The sequence below is a fragment of the Dermacentor albipictus genome, chromosome 3 (assembly GCF_038994185.2).
Source record: "Dermacentor albipictus isolate Rhodes 1998 colony chromosome 3, USDA_Dalb.pri_finalv2, whole genome shotgun sequence".
Taxonomy (NCBI): Eukaryota; Metazoa; Arthropoda; class Arachnida; order Ixodida; family Ixodidae; genus Dermacentor; species Dermacentor albipictus.
The window spans coordinates 17,286,753-17,304,126 of record NC_091823.1 but is presented as its reverse complement, the minus strand read 5'-3'; the positions used below and the strand labels follow the sequence as shown (position 1 = coordinate 17,304,126).

The following is a 17,374-nucleotide window of genomic DNA, read 5'->3' as shown; positions in this document are numbered from 1 at the left end:
GGTCGAGAGCGAAGCCGCATTCGTCACGTTAACAGGCATTACTAGGCATGAATAAATGAAGCCTTCATTTTAAGGAAGGGGACGGCTCTAGGTCGCTGATGGGGATTAGGAGGGAAGGGAATGTGGGTTCCCAGTCTGTTGGCTGAAGCACATCTTCATCTCAGTCTTGGATCTTCCGCTTTTGCAGGCTCAGGTGCATGTTCAGTTCCGCCGCTCTCACATGGGCTGATCGACCCCTTCTACACTACTCGAAACAGGCCACTTTGTCTGCCATATATCGCAATGGTTTTGTGTGTTTCAGGGTTAGGTTGTATTGCAATTCCTAGTGTTCTAATGTCTCCGTGTAGTAAATGCTGAATGTTGGATCTCCCCTGTGAAAAAGCTGCACAGCTCCAAATGCCAATTCTGCTCTGCATGACTCTTGGCAATGTGTGCATCGGGTATAAGTCTTCGCAATCGTAGCTTGTCTGGGTTGGTGCCATTTCTCAAGTATGTGTGGTGTGCATGCAGCGTTGGCCATAACCTTATTAAAAAAAAATCTCTTCCGTGCGAGTAAGTCTGCCCTTGTCGTCAAACACATGTACTGGTGTAGCTTCTAATGATCTCCGTTTACTGTCTGCTTTTATTTTAGTACGAATGTAATGCATCAGTGCTCTGCTAGGAGAGCCTTCGCCCAATATCTTTAGGTATGGATTTTGGTCCGCGAAGTTTGGCGAGGAAATGGAGTGTGGGGAGCTGTACGCGTAATCAAGCCCACCCGCTTGCGCGGCAGCTGCGTTTCCCCCATCCGTGCCGGTGTGCCCCGGTGTCCATAGGATGCAAATTTCGCAAAAAAAGGGGGGGTTTTTACGTGCCAAAACCACTTTCTGATTATGAGGCACGTCGTAGTGGGGACTACAGAAATTTCGACCACCTGGGGTTTTTTAACGTGCACCTAAATCTAAGTACACGGGTGTTTTCGCATTTCGCCCCCATCGAAATGCGGCCGCCGTGGCTGGGATTCGATCCCGTGATCTCGTGCTCAGCAGCCTAACACCATAGCCACTGAGCAACCACAGGTGTTAAAACTTCCTTTCTCAAAGTTCATACAGGGACGCTTTCAGTAAAAACAGTTTTGGAAGAATTTTTTTTTTTACCGTAGGGAACTTATTGTTTAATCTGTAAACAACCTGAGATCACATATCATGTTTTCCTGCATTGTTGGGGAGGAGCTTTTCTTTGTGTGTGTCTGTGTGTTTTACAAAGGACAGTTAAAGAAGAACTCCCGCTAGATGCCCACGGCATCAGGTATCTAGCTGCAGAAAACTACCATGATGGGTTTCCTTTTGATCTACTAATGCTCGTTGGCCTTCACAGCCTCTGGCGCGCCAGAATGGCTTGGTATTACTGTGACCCAGATGCACGATGAACGCCTATCTGGAGGTGCAAGAAGCGCAAGAATGCCCTTCGGAATGGTTGTCGAGGTCAGAACCTTTGACAAAAATAAGAAAATTTTTATGTGATTGCAATCATGCTGCTTAGTAGATCTTGCATATGTATTTCACGTGCTTGTTCTCTGAGTGAACTTGCAAATGAGCCAATAAAGAAAGAAGAAAAAGAGAAGGGCACGACTAGGTGTGACCCGTCTGGGCGGACTATACAGAGCAGAAACCCATGACGCAGTTACTTGCACAGTCTAATCGGAGTATACCGGGAAAAGAAGCGGGGATGGAGGGAGTAATGATATACGATACACGTACATATACGCAAGCATGCGCCGATAGTTGCGCGGACGTGTGGCTCGTTGCGAAAGACGGGCGCACGGACGTCAGAAGGAACCACTGCCGTCTCAATTATCGTACGCACATCCCATCCCATTACCATATATGTGCTGCCCTAAAGCGTCGCCCCGCTGTATGCAGTACCACTCAAACTTTCCACTAGCTATTTTTTTCCCTCCTGCGGTTCTATTAATTTCCGGACTTTGTATGTCACGTAGCGGATCCCAACGTTAACGACGACGTGGCGTGGTGAGCGTCAGTAGGCAGATTGAGATGTTGTACTAATTGGTTTGTGCTTGTAATGTGGTTCTGGCGCAAGGTAAACTAAGCTTTCTGTCCCTTGTTCTTTTCGCTTAACTTTCGCTTAACGTTTCAGCTCGGCCTGCTCCTTATAGAATTTGTCGAGAGATCAAATACATGAATAATAACTGCACTGTCATTGCTAAAGATGCCGGAAACAGAATTCTTGAACGCTACGCACTGTCAAGACATGTAAAATATGTATTTCTTCATAAAATAATATATTCGTACGTCCCAAAATATTGTGCCAGAAATAATTGATATCAATGCTTCCACTTCTTTTGTCTATTTAATAAGTTAAAAAAAATATCACATGAGCTTTAGAACTATATCAGTCCGAAACCAGCAAAGTAGTGCATGAAGCTGATATGAAAAACGTGAGGGCCATGAAATTAACAAATTGAGGACAAATATTTGATGAAACTTTGTAATTCAAGAACCTTGTTTATACGAGAGGAAGTCGAAAAGTAAAGGGACTTTTGAGAAAAGATACATTTATTTTAATGATACAGAACTGAGGCATACATTTTTCTACATAACCTCCCTGCAATTGAACGCACTTTGCCCAACATTTCACGAGTTTTTTCATTCCGTCGGAAAACAAGTTTTGGGGTTGCACCCTGTAACCAATTTTGCACTGCATCAATGACTTCTGCATCGGCTGCAAATCCTCTTCCCCTGAGTGCTTCCTTCAATTGTCCAAAGACATGAAAATCACTTGCAGCCAGGCCTGGACTGCATGGCGGGTGTCCTAGCAATTCGAATTCCAACTCGATCCTTTATTGTTTCGGCCGTCCGTTTGGCAGAATGTGGACGAGCGTTATCTTGCTGCAGGATGACACCTTTTTGCAGTTTTCCACAACGTTTGGATCTGATTTCATGTTTGAGTTTAGTTCGCAACACATTACAATAGTTCTCACTGTTCACAGTTTCGCCTCTTGGCGTGAAATGAATGGCTACCACACCTTCCATGTCCCAGAATAGTAGGGCTAGCATAATCTCAACAGCTGATGGTTGACGTTTAAATTTCTTAACTTCTGGTGATGATGAGTGTTTCCAAACTATGCTCGCAGCCTTACTTACCGGTTCGTAATGATGTACTCAAGTTTCATCTACGCTAACAATTTGCTGCAAAATTGCATCTCCCTCGCTACGATAACGGGCCAAATGTTTACGAGAGATGTCCAACTTTGGGCCTTATGCTGCGCTGACAACTCTTTCCGGACTCACCTTGCACGCACTTTCCGAAAATTTAGCCTGTCGTGTAAGATGAAATACGCTGAACCATGACTGATATGTAAAGCATTGACGATTTTGTCCACTGTGATACTGTTTTCCATCACTATACCCTCAACGACTTTCAAATTGTCCTCAATCTTTGACTTCGATGGCCTGCCGATCTTTCCTCGTCACATGAAAAAGTTTTCCCTGTTTGAAACGCTCTATCGATTCGTAGATCTTGTTTCGCGATAAACAACTGTCACCGTATTGCGCTTGCATTCGACGAGTCATTTCCGCAGGTTTAACACCTTCCGCAAACAAAAAAACGAATCACTGCTTTCGTTTCCTCCGTGGTGCAGATCGACAATGGAGCTGCCATGTTTAAAGTCTGCTACGTTCTAACGACTAACGCGGGAATAAGAGTGACACGTTCCATAGAAGTTTGACGTAGTAGTTCTGCAGAAACCCGCAAGGTGGAGAGAAGTAATGAATAAAGGGAAAATCAGACATCCACCTGTTCGTAGCAGACCGTTCGTAGTGTCGCAGACCGCTGGGTACTAGCAGTGTTACCAAGCCCTAGTGCGATAAATTGCAAAAGTCCCTTTGTTTTTTTACTTCCCCTCGTATTACCCTCGGGCTCACGTTGCAGTTTGGCCTCCTCGTTAAGAGGAAGCTTTAGCAAGAGGTGCTCCTATCTAATAACATGCAGAAGGTGAATTCGTTTTTCTCGGCAACCACTGCACCAAATTCGATTAGGTTTGTTGAAATGAAATAAAGAAAAACGAATTCTACTGACTTCTGGTTTCGAATTTTTCATTTAGGTTGTCAATTCCTTATCAAAAATCGGCAAAAAATCGCAAATTTCCAGAAAACGACACTATCACGTTTAAAACTCTGTAGCTCAACAATGAAAAATAATATCACAATGCTGTGAATCGCATTTTATGGTACATCTACAGCGGACAAAGTTGATATGTTACACATGAATCTAAAAAATTTAGTATTATGGAAATACGGCTTTTGCAAAACCCTTGTACACCACGTAACCAATTCATGTAAGATACAAATTGACATACCAAATTTGTCCGCTTTCACTCTTATAATAGATGCAGTTTGCAGAACCGCGATATCTGTTCTTGATGCAGAGCTATTAGTTTGTAAACGTCGTGCTTCTATTTTTCTCACACTTTCGAATTTTTCAAAATATTTAAACAATATTCAGGCCCTAAATTTAAATTCCGTTTCTAACAGATAGTAGAATTTACCTTTCGCTCTCAAATGCAACAAATTTCATCAGAAGCGATCCAGGGGTTATCTCAGAAAAGCGTTCCTGCGTTTTACATGTATTTGAATAGGCCGTACCCGCCGTGGTTGCTCAGTGGCTATGGTATTGGGCTGCTGCTAGCACGAAGTCGCGGGATCAAATCCCAGCGACGGCGGCCACATTTCGATGGGGGCGAAATGCGAAAACACCCGTGTACTTCGATTTAGGTGCACGTTAGAGAACCCCAGGTGGTCGAAATTTCCTCAGTCCTCCACTACGGCGTGCCTCATAATCAGACAGTGGTTTTGACACGTAAAACCCCATAATTTTTTTTTAATAAGCCCCGTCGGAGTCGCGCCCGAGCTAAAGCTTCCTCTTAAACAATTTGTCGAGTGATCAAATACAGCAATAATAACTGCATTGCCATTGCCAAAGATGCTGCAAACGAATTCTTGAACGCTACGCTTTGCCAAACAAGTAAAATATGTATTTTTTCATAAAAATATGTACTCGTATGTGCCAAAAACTTGTGCCCGAAATAACTGATATCAATGCTTCCATGCTTTTTGTCTATTTAATAACTAAAGAAAGTATCACGTGAACTTTATAACTATATCAGTTCGAAACCAGCAAAGCAGTGCATCCCACTGACACGAAAAATATAAAGGCCATGAAATGAACAAGTTGAGGGAAAATAGGTTACTGAAACTTTGTCATTCAAGAACCTTGCTTACATTTTTGTACATATGCAACGGCCCGTGAAAAATCTCAATGACGCTGTCATACATTCCAGTGTATTACGCAGGAGCAGCTGTCACCGGTCGTGTATCGTGAGTAATTGCATTGAAATTATTGATTCAACAGAGAGCACGTATACAAAGCCGTTCTGCAAAATATACCAGGGCGAGTCAAATGAAAGTGAGCCAATGCGAATATATGACAAACGAGGTACTTTACTTAAATATTTAAAAGTAGTCTCATGAGCGTTTAGACATTTGTCCCATTGACTAACGAGTCGCGTGATTCCCGTCTCATAAAACTCCTTGGGTTGCTGCTTCAAAAAGTCTGCAATTTACTTTTTCACGTCATCGTCCGACACGAATCTGTTTCCCGTGACCTGCTTTTTTTATTTGTCCCAAAATGTCGAAGTCGCAAGGCGGCAGATCTCAGCTATATAGCGGATGTTGCAGCGTTTCCCAGTTGAGCTTTGCCAGTTTTGTATTAACCACATCAGCGACGTGGGGACGGGCATTGTCGTGGAACAATAAAAAATTTAATTATAGGGTTTTAAGTGCCAAAACCACTATCTGATTATGAGGCACGCCGTAGAGGAGGACTCTGGAAATTTCAACCACCTGGGTTCTTTAACGTGCACCTAAATCGAAGTACAACGGCCGTTTTCGCATTTCGCCCCCATCGAAATGCGGCCGCGTTGCCGGGATTCGATCCCGCGACCTCGTGCTCAGCAGCTCAACACCATAGCCAGGTCGTGGAACAAGATGACCCTATTCGGCAATTTTCCACGTCACTTGTCCTTGATTGCGACACGCAGCCGATCCGGCATTTCACAATGTCGGAAACGATTGATAGTCTCTCCGGGTTTAGCAAATTCTATCAGTAATGACCCCTGACGATCGAAAAAAAAAAAGTCAACAGCACCTTCCCGCCGGAAATTACGGCCTTTGCTTTCTTTGTGGCTGGCGAATTCGAATGTTTCCACTGTAAGCTTTACCGTCGTGTTTCAGGTTCGTAGTAGTGGCACCATGGTTCGTCCCCCATCACAATTGCAGACAAGAAGTCGTCACCCTCATTGTGATACCGGATCAGATGAGTCAAGGCAGCGCAGAACTGCTCCGTCTTCTGGCGGTGGTTCAAAATCTTGGCCATCCATTGCGCACACAAGAGCTGATAACCGAGATATTCATGAATTATGGCGTAAACCGAACCGTGACTGATGTTCACACACTCTGATAGTTCATCGATACTTATCCTACGTTCTTGTCTCATCAGCTCGTCAACCTTTGCAATTTTGTTGGGGCTGATTGCACGATGGCTTTGGCCCGGTCTTGGATCGTCTTTGCAACTTTCACGTCCTTCTTTCAACCGTTTACTCCAACGCGTCACAGTAGCCAATGAAATGCAATGTTCAACGTACGCGGCAGCCATACGGCGACTAATTTCTTTTTGTGGAACACCTTCAGCTGTCAAAAACCTCACGACACCACACTGTTCAATTTTCGGAGTGCCCATTATCTCACGCAACCATGTTCAACCCAGTGTACAAGAGCATTAAAGAACATTTATCCTCACACCTGCGTGTCACTTTTGTAAATGAGAAATGTCTGTGTGCTACGCGCATGCCTCGCAGACAATGAACCGAACAATTATTGCGCGGGATGGGTTGGCTCACTTTCATTTGACTCGCCCTCGTTTATTAGAAATGCGAAGATACAATGGAATACACAAATGCTTGATAAAGGGCAAGAAAATGTCACTGGAAAGAAAGTTCACTGCACGTATACACAAAACCTCGCAACAAGATATTTAAATATACGTATGTCTCCAATCTAAGAAAAAGTCACTGTATATAATGCGTCAAACAAGGCAAATAAGCATGTTGCGCAATCACAGATTCACAGAATCCTAGATCCCGCCCCCATTCCATCGACTCCCCCCGATGTATCGCGCGCGACGGAAGGCGGCGCGCTTGCTCCCCGCTATTCTCATTTGCGCACACAAGACTGAGCCACCATCGTCAGCTTACCCATTCCACCCCGCCCCCACGCTTTTACTCGCACATACAGCATGCGGTGCGCGGTTACGATGTTATCGCCCTTGGACTTCATACGAAACCTGAGGGCGACGGTGACAGCAGGAATGCGCTTGGAGTGTCCATATAATTGCTATCGCAATAGTATAATAAGAGTATTCGGCAAATGAAGCTTCCCTTGGCCGATTACTTTCCACAAAAGAAGAAGTAACAAAATCGAACTTTCACCATGCGACAATTCGCTGCGCCGCAACATTATATTTTTCTTTTCATATTGTGGGGCGAGGGCACCGAAATTTAAAAAAAAACGCAAAGGGCAGTAAGTTGGCCACAATCCAATGCCTACTTTGGGCGCCTAATGTGGCTACCGAATGAATATCGAAGAAAATGTGAGACGCTTGGTCCACCAAGAACCATACGCATAGCGCTCGCTATCCTACACTGGCGAGACAATACTTTCCGGAGAGGTTGCGCTCAAGCGAATGCGGTGCAATCCGTCGAGTCCTCATAGTGATGGCGGTGAGCGACCATTGTTTATTTTTCTTGTCTGCTAGCCAGAAGGCGCCCAAAACTCTGCCAGGCGAAAATCCTCTCGGCCAGAGAAAACCAAATGCGCACCGAAGTGCGCCGCGCAGTGGTCGGGGCAACACGAGAAAAATACATGGGCTTTGGCTCGCTCTGGCAGCCCGCAGGTAGGGTAGCGAGAATAAAAAAAATTGAAGAGGCTCAATGTGTCCTCGCAAATAAAAGTCAAAGTAGAAAAAAAATAAGAATGTAGTTACCCTAGCTGGCTTTAGCGTCTTGACATGAATGCTTTGGCGTAGGTGAAAAAAAAATGTTAATATTTTTTTATGCAACATAGTGGCACAAATGAACCACCACTACGCTTCGTCTCATCGAACCTTGCTGCGTGCTTTGTCAGCTTGTCTGATAGTGTATTGATTTGGCTTGTCTCGTTGTATGTTCCGATCTAAGACTTTAGAAAAGTCAATGCACCTTTGGCGTCAAATGTTTATAGCAACATTAAACCCACAAACTTCCGCAATTGAATATCTAAAGCACAACTTCTTTGGAAATGTCAATGCACCTTTCACATTAAAAGTTTATGACAACTTTATAGCCATAAAGTTTCGGAATTGACGCCCATGCGCTCCGTAGATTCGGCGGCCTCCGCGAGATGCCGCGACGAGCCCGCTCGCCATCAAAATACCTCTGAAAATTTGTGATCGGATGGGGCTTCTTGTGTTATGTGACCTCAGTTGCATGGGCGTTGCCACGAAATCCAGCCCGAGTTCGCAACGTTCGCGCAGAAACGTCTCTTCAAGGATGAAAAAGGCATTCTAGACAAAACCCAGAATGATTTCCGGCGCCGGAGTTGTTTTTCTCGGCGGTGCATGACAGCACGAAAAAATTTCGGTGGGGGAGGGCATTGGGATCTCCCTGCAGCGCATGCTACGGGAATCGTCTGCGGTGTGGTAGATGAAGACGTTCGGCGGCATTTACTCACAAGACGTAGCCTGACGTTGTCGCAGGCGGAAGGCTTCACCATTTCAGCGCAGAACGCTAGTGAGAACGCCAGAAACATGCAGACATAGGAACAGTGGGTGGTTCTCTATACGAGAATGCCTTCTCGGGAAGGACGACTTCCTCAGTGTGTCCGACGATGGCCGAGATGCGGAAGGGACACTCATGAAGAAAAAGTCACCAACAAACCGTGTGTCGGAATTGTGGTCGGCGCGGACACATCGCTCGGGTGTGCCGTTCTGGAGCGCGAGGTATAAGTCTCGCGGTATAGCTACGCCATGTTGGCGGATTCCGAGCACCGATCGCCCAATCACAAATCACTTTATACCAACTAACATACACACTGTGAAGCCGGCTTTTAAGGTAATCACTTGGAATGGTGTACTTCTTTCCATGCTGGTGGATACCTGATCGCCAGTTAGCGTCGTCTTAGCACCGGTACAACCGCTCACCGTTAACCACTACGACTGTTCGACTTTCCTCTTTTTTTGTTGTTTTTTTTTGGGGGGGGGGGAGCTTCCCGTGGTGGGTCAACTACGCATGACTGCGTCGTGTGATGGGCAGACGGTAGCCGGAGCATTAGTGATCGTAGACACCCCCGGCCCGGCGCTTTGTGGGAGAGACATTATAAAAGCCTTCAGCCGATGTGGGGTAGCAATGCTGGAAGCCAAACGTGTATCTATGATTCAAGCACAACCGGACCAAGCGGATAAAAAAAACTACGAACTTTACTTGATGACTTCCCCGATGTATTTGATTCGGGACTTGGAAGATTCACCGGCCCGCCAGTGAAATTCTAACACAAGCAACAGGCAACACCTCGTTTCTGCAAAGCTCGTTTGCTTACCTGATGCCTTGGTAGACAAGGTTTTGGAGGCATTTGATCGGATGGCGGAGGACGGTGTTCTATCACCTGCAACGACGGCATGCAGAATGTTCAACACCTGCCGTCCCTGTCGTGAAACCTGATGGATCCATCCGAGTTTGTGGAGATTTCCGTCTGACTGTGAACGCAGCTACAGTTACTGAACAATATCCTCTGCCACGGGTGGAAGACATTTTCGCAGGACTAAACGGTGGTGAATTATTCACCACCCTCGACTTGACACAAGCCTACAATAAACTACCGTTGGATGACAAGGCTAAAGAATTAACAGTGCTCAACACACACAAGGACCTGCTTCAACAGACTTCTCTTTGGAGCAAGTTCAGCGCCAGCCATCTTTCAAGGACGAATAGACTTGCTCTTCACTGATCTGCCAGGTGTCCCAAGTTTACCTCGATGCCACAACCTTCGCATGCGAAGATTGTGGGATCGTTCCCCATCTGTGGCAAGTTGTTTTTTCATCCACTTTCATTTGCATTAATTTATCGTTTCTTGTGTTTCATTTATCAAGCACAAGTAATCTCCCTTATGTTTTCCTTGGTGTCAGAATTTGTTGGCTTCTTATGGTATTTTTGAATACTGACACTCTGCCGCTTTGTTTCGCTGGAAGGTGGGGCCAGTCAAGCTGCGTTTCAAGTCGCAGCTTATTTCCCGCCTTCCACGCCACAGTTTTCCTGTCTGTCTGTCTGTCTGTCTGTCTGTCTGTCTGTCTGTCTGTCTGTCTCTGTCTGTCTGTCTGTCTGTCTGTCTGTCTGTCTGTCTGCCTGTCTGTCTGTCTGCCTGTCTGTCTGTCTGTTCTGTCCTGTCCTGTCCTGTCCTGTCCTGTCCTGTCCTGTCCTGTCTGTTCTGTTCTGTCTGTCTGTCTGTCTGTCTGTCTGTCTGTCTGTCTGTCTGTCTGTCTGTCTGTCTGTCTGTCTGTCTGTCTGTCTGTCTGTCTGTCTGTCTGTCTGTCTGTCTGTCTGTGCGTGCATGCGTGCGTGCGTGCGTGCGTGCGTGCGTGCGTTCATTGTCGTTCATCCTCGCGGTTGAAGCGAACCAGAAGCACAGTCTTGGCTCCTGGACGCATTCTCGCGACGTAACGCCGATCGTTGGGCGAACAAATCCTCGACGGCGTCGTATCGCGATGCCCTCGAGACATCGATAAGATTTTGCCCGTTTCCCAGCGACGTTCGTGCGCAGGCTACCGCCTTTTTGCTTTTTGAGTGAAGTGACCTGACGTAATGTCTTGTTGCCAACCGCTTCGTCGGCTATCCAGCCTGCAACGAAAACATAGCAACGACTACAGTCTTTCCTTAAAGATGAGTAAGTGATTACATTTTGTGCGAAGCGGGCCTATCTATATATATATATATATATATATACGTTCATGCCGTTCAATCTCGGCGTGAGAGTTCCGGGCAGGGTTCCCTGCATTCTCAGCGTTTCATTTTGAATCTAAAGCGTGGAGGGAAAGGGGGAGAGCACGTTCCCGGAGTTTATTCTCCGATTGAAGATATGTTGAAAATTCAGAGTTTAAATATGTTTGGATATTTGAACTCTCAATTTTTACTCGGAAGTAAACGCCGGAAGCTTTCTCTCCCCCTTCGCGATTTCGATTCAAAATTCAAAGAGAAAGAATTCGAGTTTACATATACTGCAAATTAGATTACAGTACATGTAAACTCGCATATCCGTCTTGTTCGTTTGTTCTTTAATCGTCGCAGTCGTTACGAGATTTAAACGTACACGGGATTAAATGTTAACATAAGGGGTACAACGACACCTTTATTTTGCATTACGCACCTGCAATATATTTAGCCTTGCGTTCATTCTCTGCGGCCAAGCTTTCTTTAAGGTGTCTGTACCGAGACGTGCAGTTAACTGACAAGAGAGATAAAAATAAATCTTAATAAAGGTAGACAGCGTAACCAGTTTCCTATTAATGTGCGACTCTACACCGGCGCCGGAGGAAAGTGGGAGATTTATTTATTTTATTTTGGATTAGTGTCAATCCCATGAACAGGATTATTACAGGAGTGGGTGTTTAGTACAGGTAATGCATGCACAGGCACAAACATTGTACTCGCTATATAAGGAAAAAGAAAAATAAGAACGCTGTAAAATTAACGGCACACAAAAGGTTTGTCACTTTGGTGGGAGCACAGGCAGTATTCATTTCTCAATTTCCTCGGCAAACTTTTGTTCTCTTGGCTGTTCTACATAAAATTGGTCAAGAGCGTTCCATTACCTGATTACTTGAGGGAAAAAAAGAAAAACGAAATGTATTGTTAATGCAGAAATATTCTTTGCACATTGGGTCCTGCTTTTGGCGTACTTTCCCTTGTTCCTTTAAGTTAACGAAAGCTACGGCGTTAGTTTTGGAGTGCTCATTCAGCAATTGATAAAAAAAAACTTGAAATATTAATGAAAACAATACGGGAAAACGATAAAATGTGCGTGCCTGTGCACGAAGAGGGCTAAGTATAGCCGTGCACTGTTGTCGGTTTCATAGAATTCACCGAACAATTTTTCTTAACTACACGACTCGAACTCAGCGGTGTACACCGACATACACCAGACACTTCGGCGAAGTAAATCATACAAACAAAGCATTACAGAAGCGGATGTTTTTTTTTTTTTAGGCGACGCATTACTCGCGTGGGGCAGACATATATAAATTGCGCGGCACTCGCCGATCAACTTTTTAATGAACTAAAATTAGGTAATTACCATTTTCATTGCACAGTATAAACGCGACGTTGTATACTTGCGAAACTGAAGCCGACGTACTGTTCAAGGCATGTCCAGTTAATAAAAAAATCTGAGACTATGGTCTCCAGATATCCGTCCCCGCAAGATCGACTACGATATGCATTGGCGTTTCGCAGTATGCAAAGCTTTACGGGATAATATATGTTGGGACGCCAGGGCACTTTGCCGGAAGTTCGCGGGCGGATATTTCAAAACTGGTGCCAGCGTAGAGCGCTGACTGGCATCAATTACACATTCGCGACATGTTCTCAATGTTTTTTTCTTCTTCTTCTTTGATATTTTCAAACAGGATGTGCAGTGCTGCTGCTGGGGAGACAGAGATATGAACATTTTTGTTTACTGCGTGCCGGTGCCCCCATAGATTCACTTTCTCTCTATATATATCCTATTGATTGGAAGGGAAGGGGCATTGTTTAAGGTTTTCTCAGGGAACCCTGTGTTTTAAGCTTTCATTGAGAGTAGCACGCCATGCCTTACTGGCTCCAGGCCAACACCTCCCGTTTTCATAAATGCCAGCATACTTCCCCTATAGTATGCTAGCTGGGGGGTGCTCAGTTTGCCTGTAGGATTACGATGTGACAATCCGGGCAAACCGAGGGGCGGGTTTGACCATCTGCGTGTCAGTGAAAATAAAGTGCAAAGATAGAAAAATGGGATCGGAGGTGCTGTGGATCATCGACGTTAATGCTTAGGCGCGGCGGTTAAAACTCGCATACGTTTAGCCGCGCCTCGGCCTATAGTGAACGCTGGCGTATCCCTTCCCGGATTAAGGTCGTTGAGCTCCTGGGTAAACCGAGACACGAATGTGAGATCAACGCTGGTGAATGTAGAGGCAAAAGAATGACGACAAGCCAAAGTTGAGAATGCACATGCCCTATACTATATATTAGCGCGCATGCAGGTGATTGAAATTTTGTTTCCCTACCTCAACGCTTGGCGAGGCGTTCGAGGGGTATATATATATACTATACTATATATATATATATATATATATATATATATATATATATATATATATATATATATATATATATATATATATATATATATATATATATATATATATATAGAGAGAGAGAGAGAGAGAGAGAGAGAGAGAGAGAGAGACTGATACACTTCTCTCGTGCAGTCATGTTAGACTGATTTAACTACTGTAAATAAACCCATATTCCTCGTTCTCGATGAGAAGCAGTTCTTCCCTTCATCAACGTCCTCAGCGTGGATAAGTTGGACGACGGCATGGGCCAGCTACCTTCGAATTCATGCCGGACTCCAATCTTGACAACGGATCACGAGCGATGGGATTGAGCCCCCAATCCTGACAGGCCCCGCCAGCGTACACATTTTCGCTAACGCAATCGACAATGGGCAAATCCCCGATCGATTTGCTTCGGACAACACCTGACGCGTTTTCAGCGGCATGGATACACAATCATGAGTTCTAGCTATAGACCCTTGCGTGGGTTACGCAAACGTCGTATACGGCGAATGACCACCGGAAAGTCGTCAGGATTCTCCTCTCACGCGCCCCACTACCTTAAATCCTGAGCAGTGCGCGAACAAGTCTTTCCTTGTTCTCCGAACGTACCTCCTTGCTTCAAGGTCGCTTCTCTTACGTAGTTTCACGCGAAGTCGCCTTATACCTGCAGCCGCAGTGTGATCGAATGATTGTAGAGAGAACGTAGAATGCGTAGCAAACGAGGTGCGGGGACAGTTGGAGAGAGAGAGAGAGAGTGCGCGTCTGTCCGTGCAATATAAGCCTAATTTTGCAATGCAAATGCCCTTACGTTCAGGCATAAATAAGTGCATGAGCGAGTCATTAACGAAGACGAAAAGAAGAAAATGCCCTGCGGTCTATATTCTAATGTTATAAAATAAATATAGTGTAACTGGCAGAGTGATGAACGGGGCCGGGACAGCAGGATGCGCGCAGGACCACGCTTTAAAGAAGAAAAAAATTAAAAGAACGCCGATTTCTCCTCCTCCTATATCTCACCCTTTCCTCATTGTTTGTCCCGTACCAAACTTGAGAGTTCGGCTTTTATGGTGTCCGATGCTCTCCGACGTGCACAGTGCCGTGACAGGTCTTGTGCCGTACGCACGTCCGCGCCATGGGATCCGGAGACCTGCTGCCGCGAAACGCCGAACCGCTGCCGTCGCAAGCGTCCAAGGAAGCAGCGAGCGGCGGTAAGAAGCGGAGCGCAAGAACATTAGTTGGTGAGCACGCGCAGTAGTTTTCTGTTTTCGCCTCATCTTCGCAACGCGATAGCTGTTCGTGAGGGCACACATGCGGTCGTCGCTGAGAATGCCTGTCAGTTCCATCAAAAATGCGCCGATGCAGACTTGAGCGATTCGACCGCAGTGTCATCAACTCATTCCTTGCAAAGGCAGCTCACTCGCACAGCAAACATCGTCGTCTCCTCGAGATTTTTTTTTTTTTTAACGGTGCGCGCAACGCCTTGGTTATTGCCCGCTACGGCCTCCGAGGTGCGTATACTCCCCTGACCAAAATGTGTGACCACCGAGGATTCCGCGATAAAGGCGATTTTCTTATGCGGCCATGAATGTAACTCGAAATGGAGGACTGCAGTGCAAACTTGGCATTGCGGACTTTCCAGTGCGACTCGTCGATTTCAATTTGGTGCCTCGGAATTACGAAGGAATTCCGCTTATTTGGGGCGAACCTCTGGTCCGTGTACTTTTGCCCACGGGTGTGCGCGTGGGCAAAATCCGAACGCAGAATCCGAACGGGGAGAGTCCGCCTCCCAAATGCACGTGGCTGCACGTGCTCACGTGACCAGAGCTTCGTTTTTCTTCCCGTGTAGCGAGTGCTGATGACGACGACGATGACGACGACGATGTGGATGAAATGATAGACGGACACAGCAGCCCCGGTTTCAAGTTCTTTAAAAAAAAAAACGATAAGGAGAATAATAACTTGTGCCACAATAAGTACGCCTCTACAAAAAGAAAAATAATAAGAAGAAGAAGAAACAAAAACGCACTTACCGTGTGAGGAGGCTTGATGATCCAGAAAAGACGGCGCAAGAAAGAAAGATTTGGGCAACGTCAACTTGCAGTGTAACTTGGTTTGGTTGTATATTTACCCATTCGTGACATTTTCTTTCTTTCTTTTTTTTTGCTTCTTTTACACTATTGCATGCCCACCTGCTATTGAAAATAAGTAAATAAATAAATGGAGCGGCGACGCCGAGGACGTCGCTTTCAAGTTCTTGGAACGGCTCCCCGTGACGTGGCGGATTTTGATGGCTGCTGATCGAACTTAGTTTGGCTTGTTTTATGGGTGAAGACGGACTACATTGTATTCTGAAGCAGCCGAAGAAGGAACTTGGCAAATTTCAAGAACCCCAAATACGACAAAAATAACTTAAGTTAGTAAAGTCACCTGCACTACGTGTAAAGGTGCTGACATTTAGGCAATAAATTCAAGGTTTCGACTTCATTTCTTTTTCTATAGCAATCAGCCATTACCGCGAAATTAACACAACTAGAGTTTTGATTGAATCAGTCAGACTTCCGTTAAGAACAAATCGAAGAGGCCGGAGAATCTTTCAAATGTCGTGATCATGATAGCTACGGTGCGTGTTGTAAGGTTGTTCGAGAGTCGTAATAGTATTACTTCAAAAAAAATAAAAAATAGAGGGTGCAAGTTCAAGAAGCAGCACGGAAAACATATAGGCACATACACTATACATAATCTCAGTTTACTTCAGCAATGCGTGTTTCATGTGCAGCCCAACTGCTTACATTGGGAGCGAGAGTGTGCATTCTATGGTCAAACTAGTTGAGAACGCACTATGCCGCGAATGACAGTAAGCTTTGATGTCAATGGCTATGCTCGTATACCACCTCAACTTCAATGTATTAGAAAGGTAATGGTCTTTTTTTCTCATGTGATAGATCTACTAGGCTACTGAGTGATTGTCGCTTACTGACATTGTGCAAACGTGGGCAATGTCACAAAAGCCGACATTTCACCTACCTTCCTGAAAGATCCTTGGCGCACTCATTTAATTGCACACACACAGACACACACACACACACAGACACACACACAGACAGACACACACACACGCACACACACACACGCACGCACGCACACGCACACACACACACACACACACACACACACACACACACACACACACATATATATATATATATATATATATATATATATATATATATATATATATATATATATGCGCCAAAGGATTCAGGATATTATTACTTCCATCCAGTCTTAATACCACTGGGTGCTACTTTCCATAATTACCAGTTTGCGAAGGCACTTCGAGGTTTCCCTCAATTATTGTTTATATGGTGTCAGCCCTGACGGTTTGTACATCATAGTCGACGCTGGGGCAGGTGAAACGCCATTTGCTTCTCACCTATAGCTACCTTTTCAGGTCTGCAGATCCGGGCATCTCGGTGAGTATATAGTCTGGCCGAGCTTTAGGTTCGTGTTAAGCGGATTTTATTTGCGTCGGCTCCATAACAAACGAACCAAATGTTCACACATTGTTCTTCGTAAGCGAAACTTCGGCTTAACCGGTTTGCGTAAATAGGGGACGCATTCTGCGACGATCCCGTTCGACGATACTATCGCTATCGCATGACGTAGGGCTCAACCAGCCAATCAGCTCATCCGGTTTTGTTCAACGAGCCTATCAGCGCGCGCCTGACGGCCGAGGCGATAGTATCGCCGGAAGTGATTGTCGCAGAATGCGTCCCTCGATTTAGTGTTTTCCTTTAGCTGTTGTTTTACCTTTAGCTTGGCGCGTTTCGAGCTCACGACTTTCCGTTTGCGAGCCAAGTGTTGTATCCAGTGCACTGCGGCAGTTCCGTTGAAGTTTCATAGTAGTAGGAGCATGCGA

At 45.3% G+C, this 17,374-nt stretch overlaps 1 protein-coding gene across 3 annotated transcripts in view; it reads left to right on the top strand.

The window, feature by feature from the left end:
- LOC135917494 (fatty acyl-CoA reductase 1-like) overlaps nt 1–17,374 on the top strand; it is a 94,049-nt gene that overhangs the window by 18,618 nt on the left and 58,057 nt on the right. The window contains exon 1 of one of the 3 annotated variants that reach the window (XM_070535160.1): nt 10,954–11,027. The exons of 1 other annotated variant lie outside the window; for it this stretch is intronic. In XM_070535160.1, the coding sequence (XP_070391261.1) occupies nt 11,024–11,027 (4 nt within the window). In that variant the 5' untranslated portion in view covers nt 10,954–11,023. Of the gene's footprint in view, nt 1–10,953; nt 11,028–14,549; nt 14,694–17,374 lie in introns of those variants that run through there. One more of the 3 variants, XM_070535159.1, reaches the window with a different exon arrangement.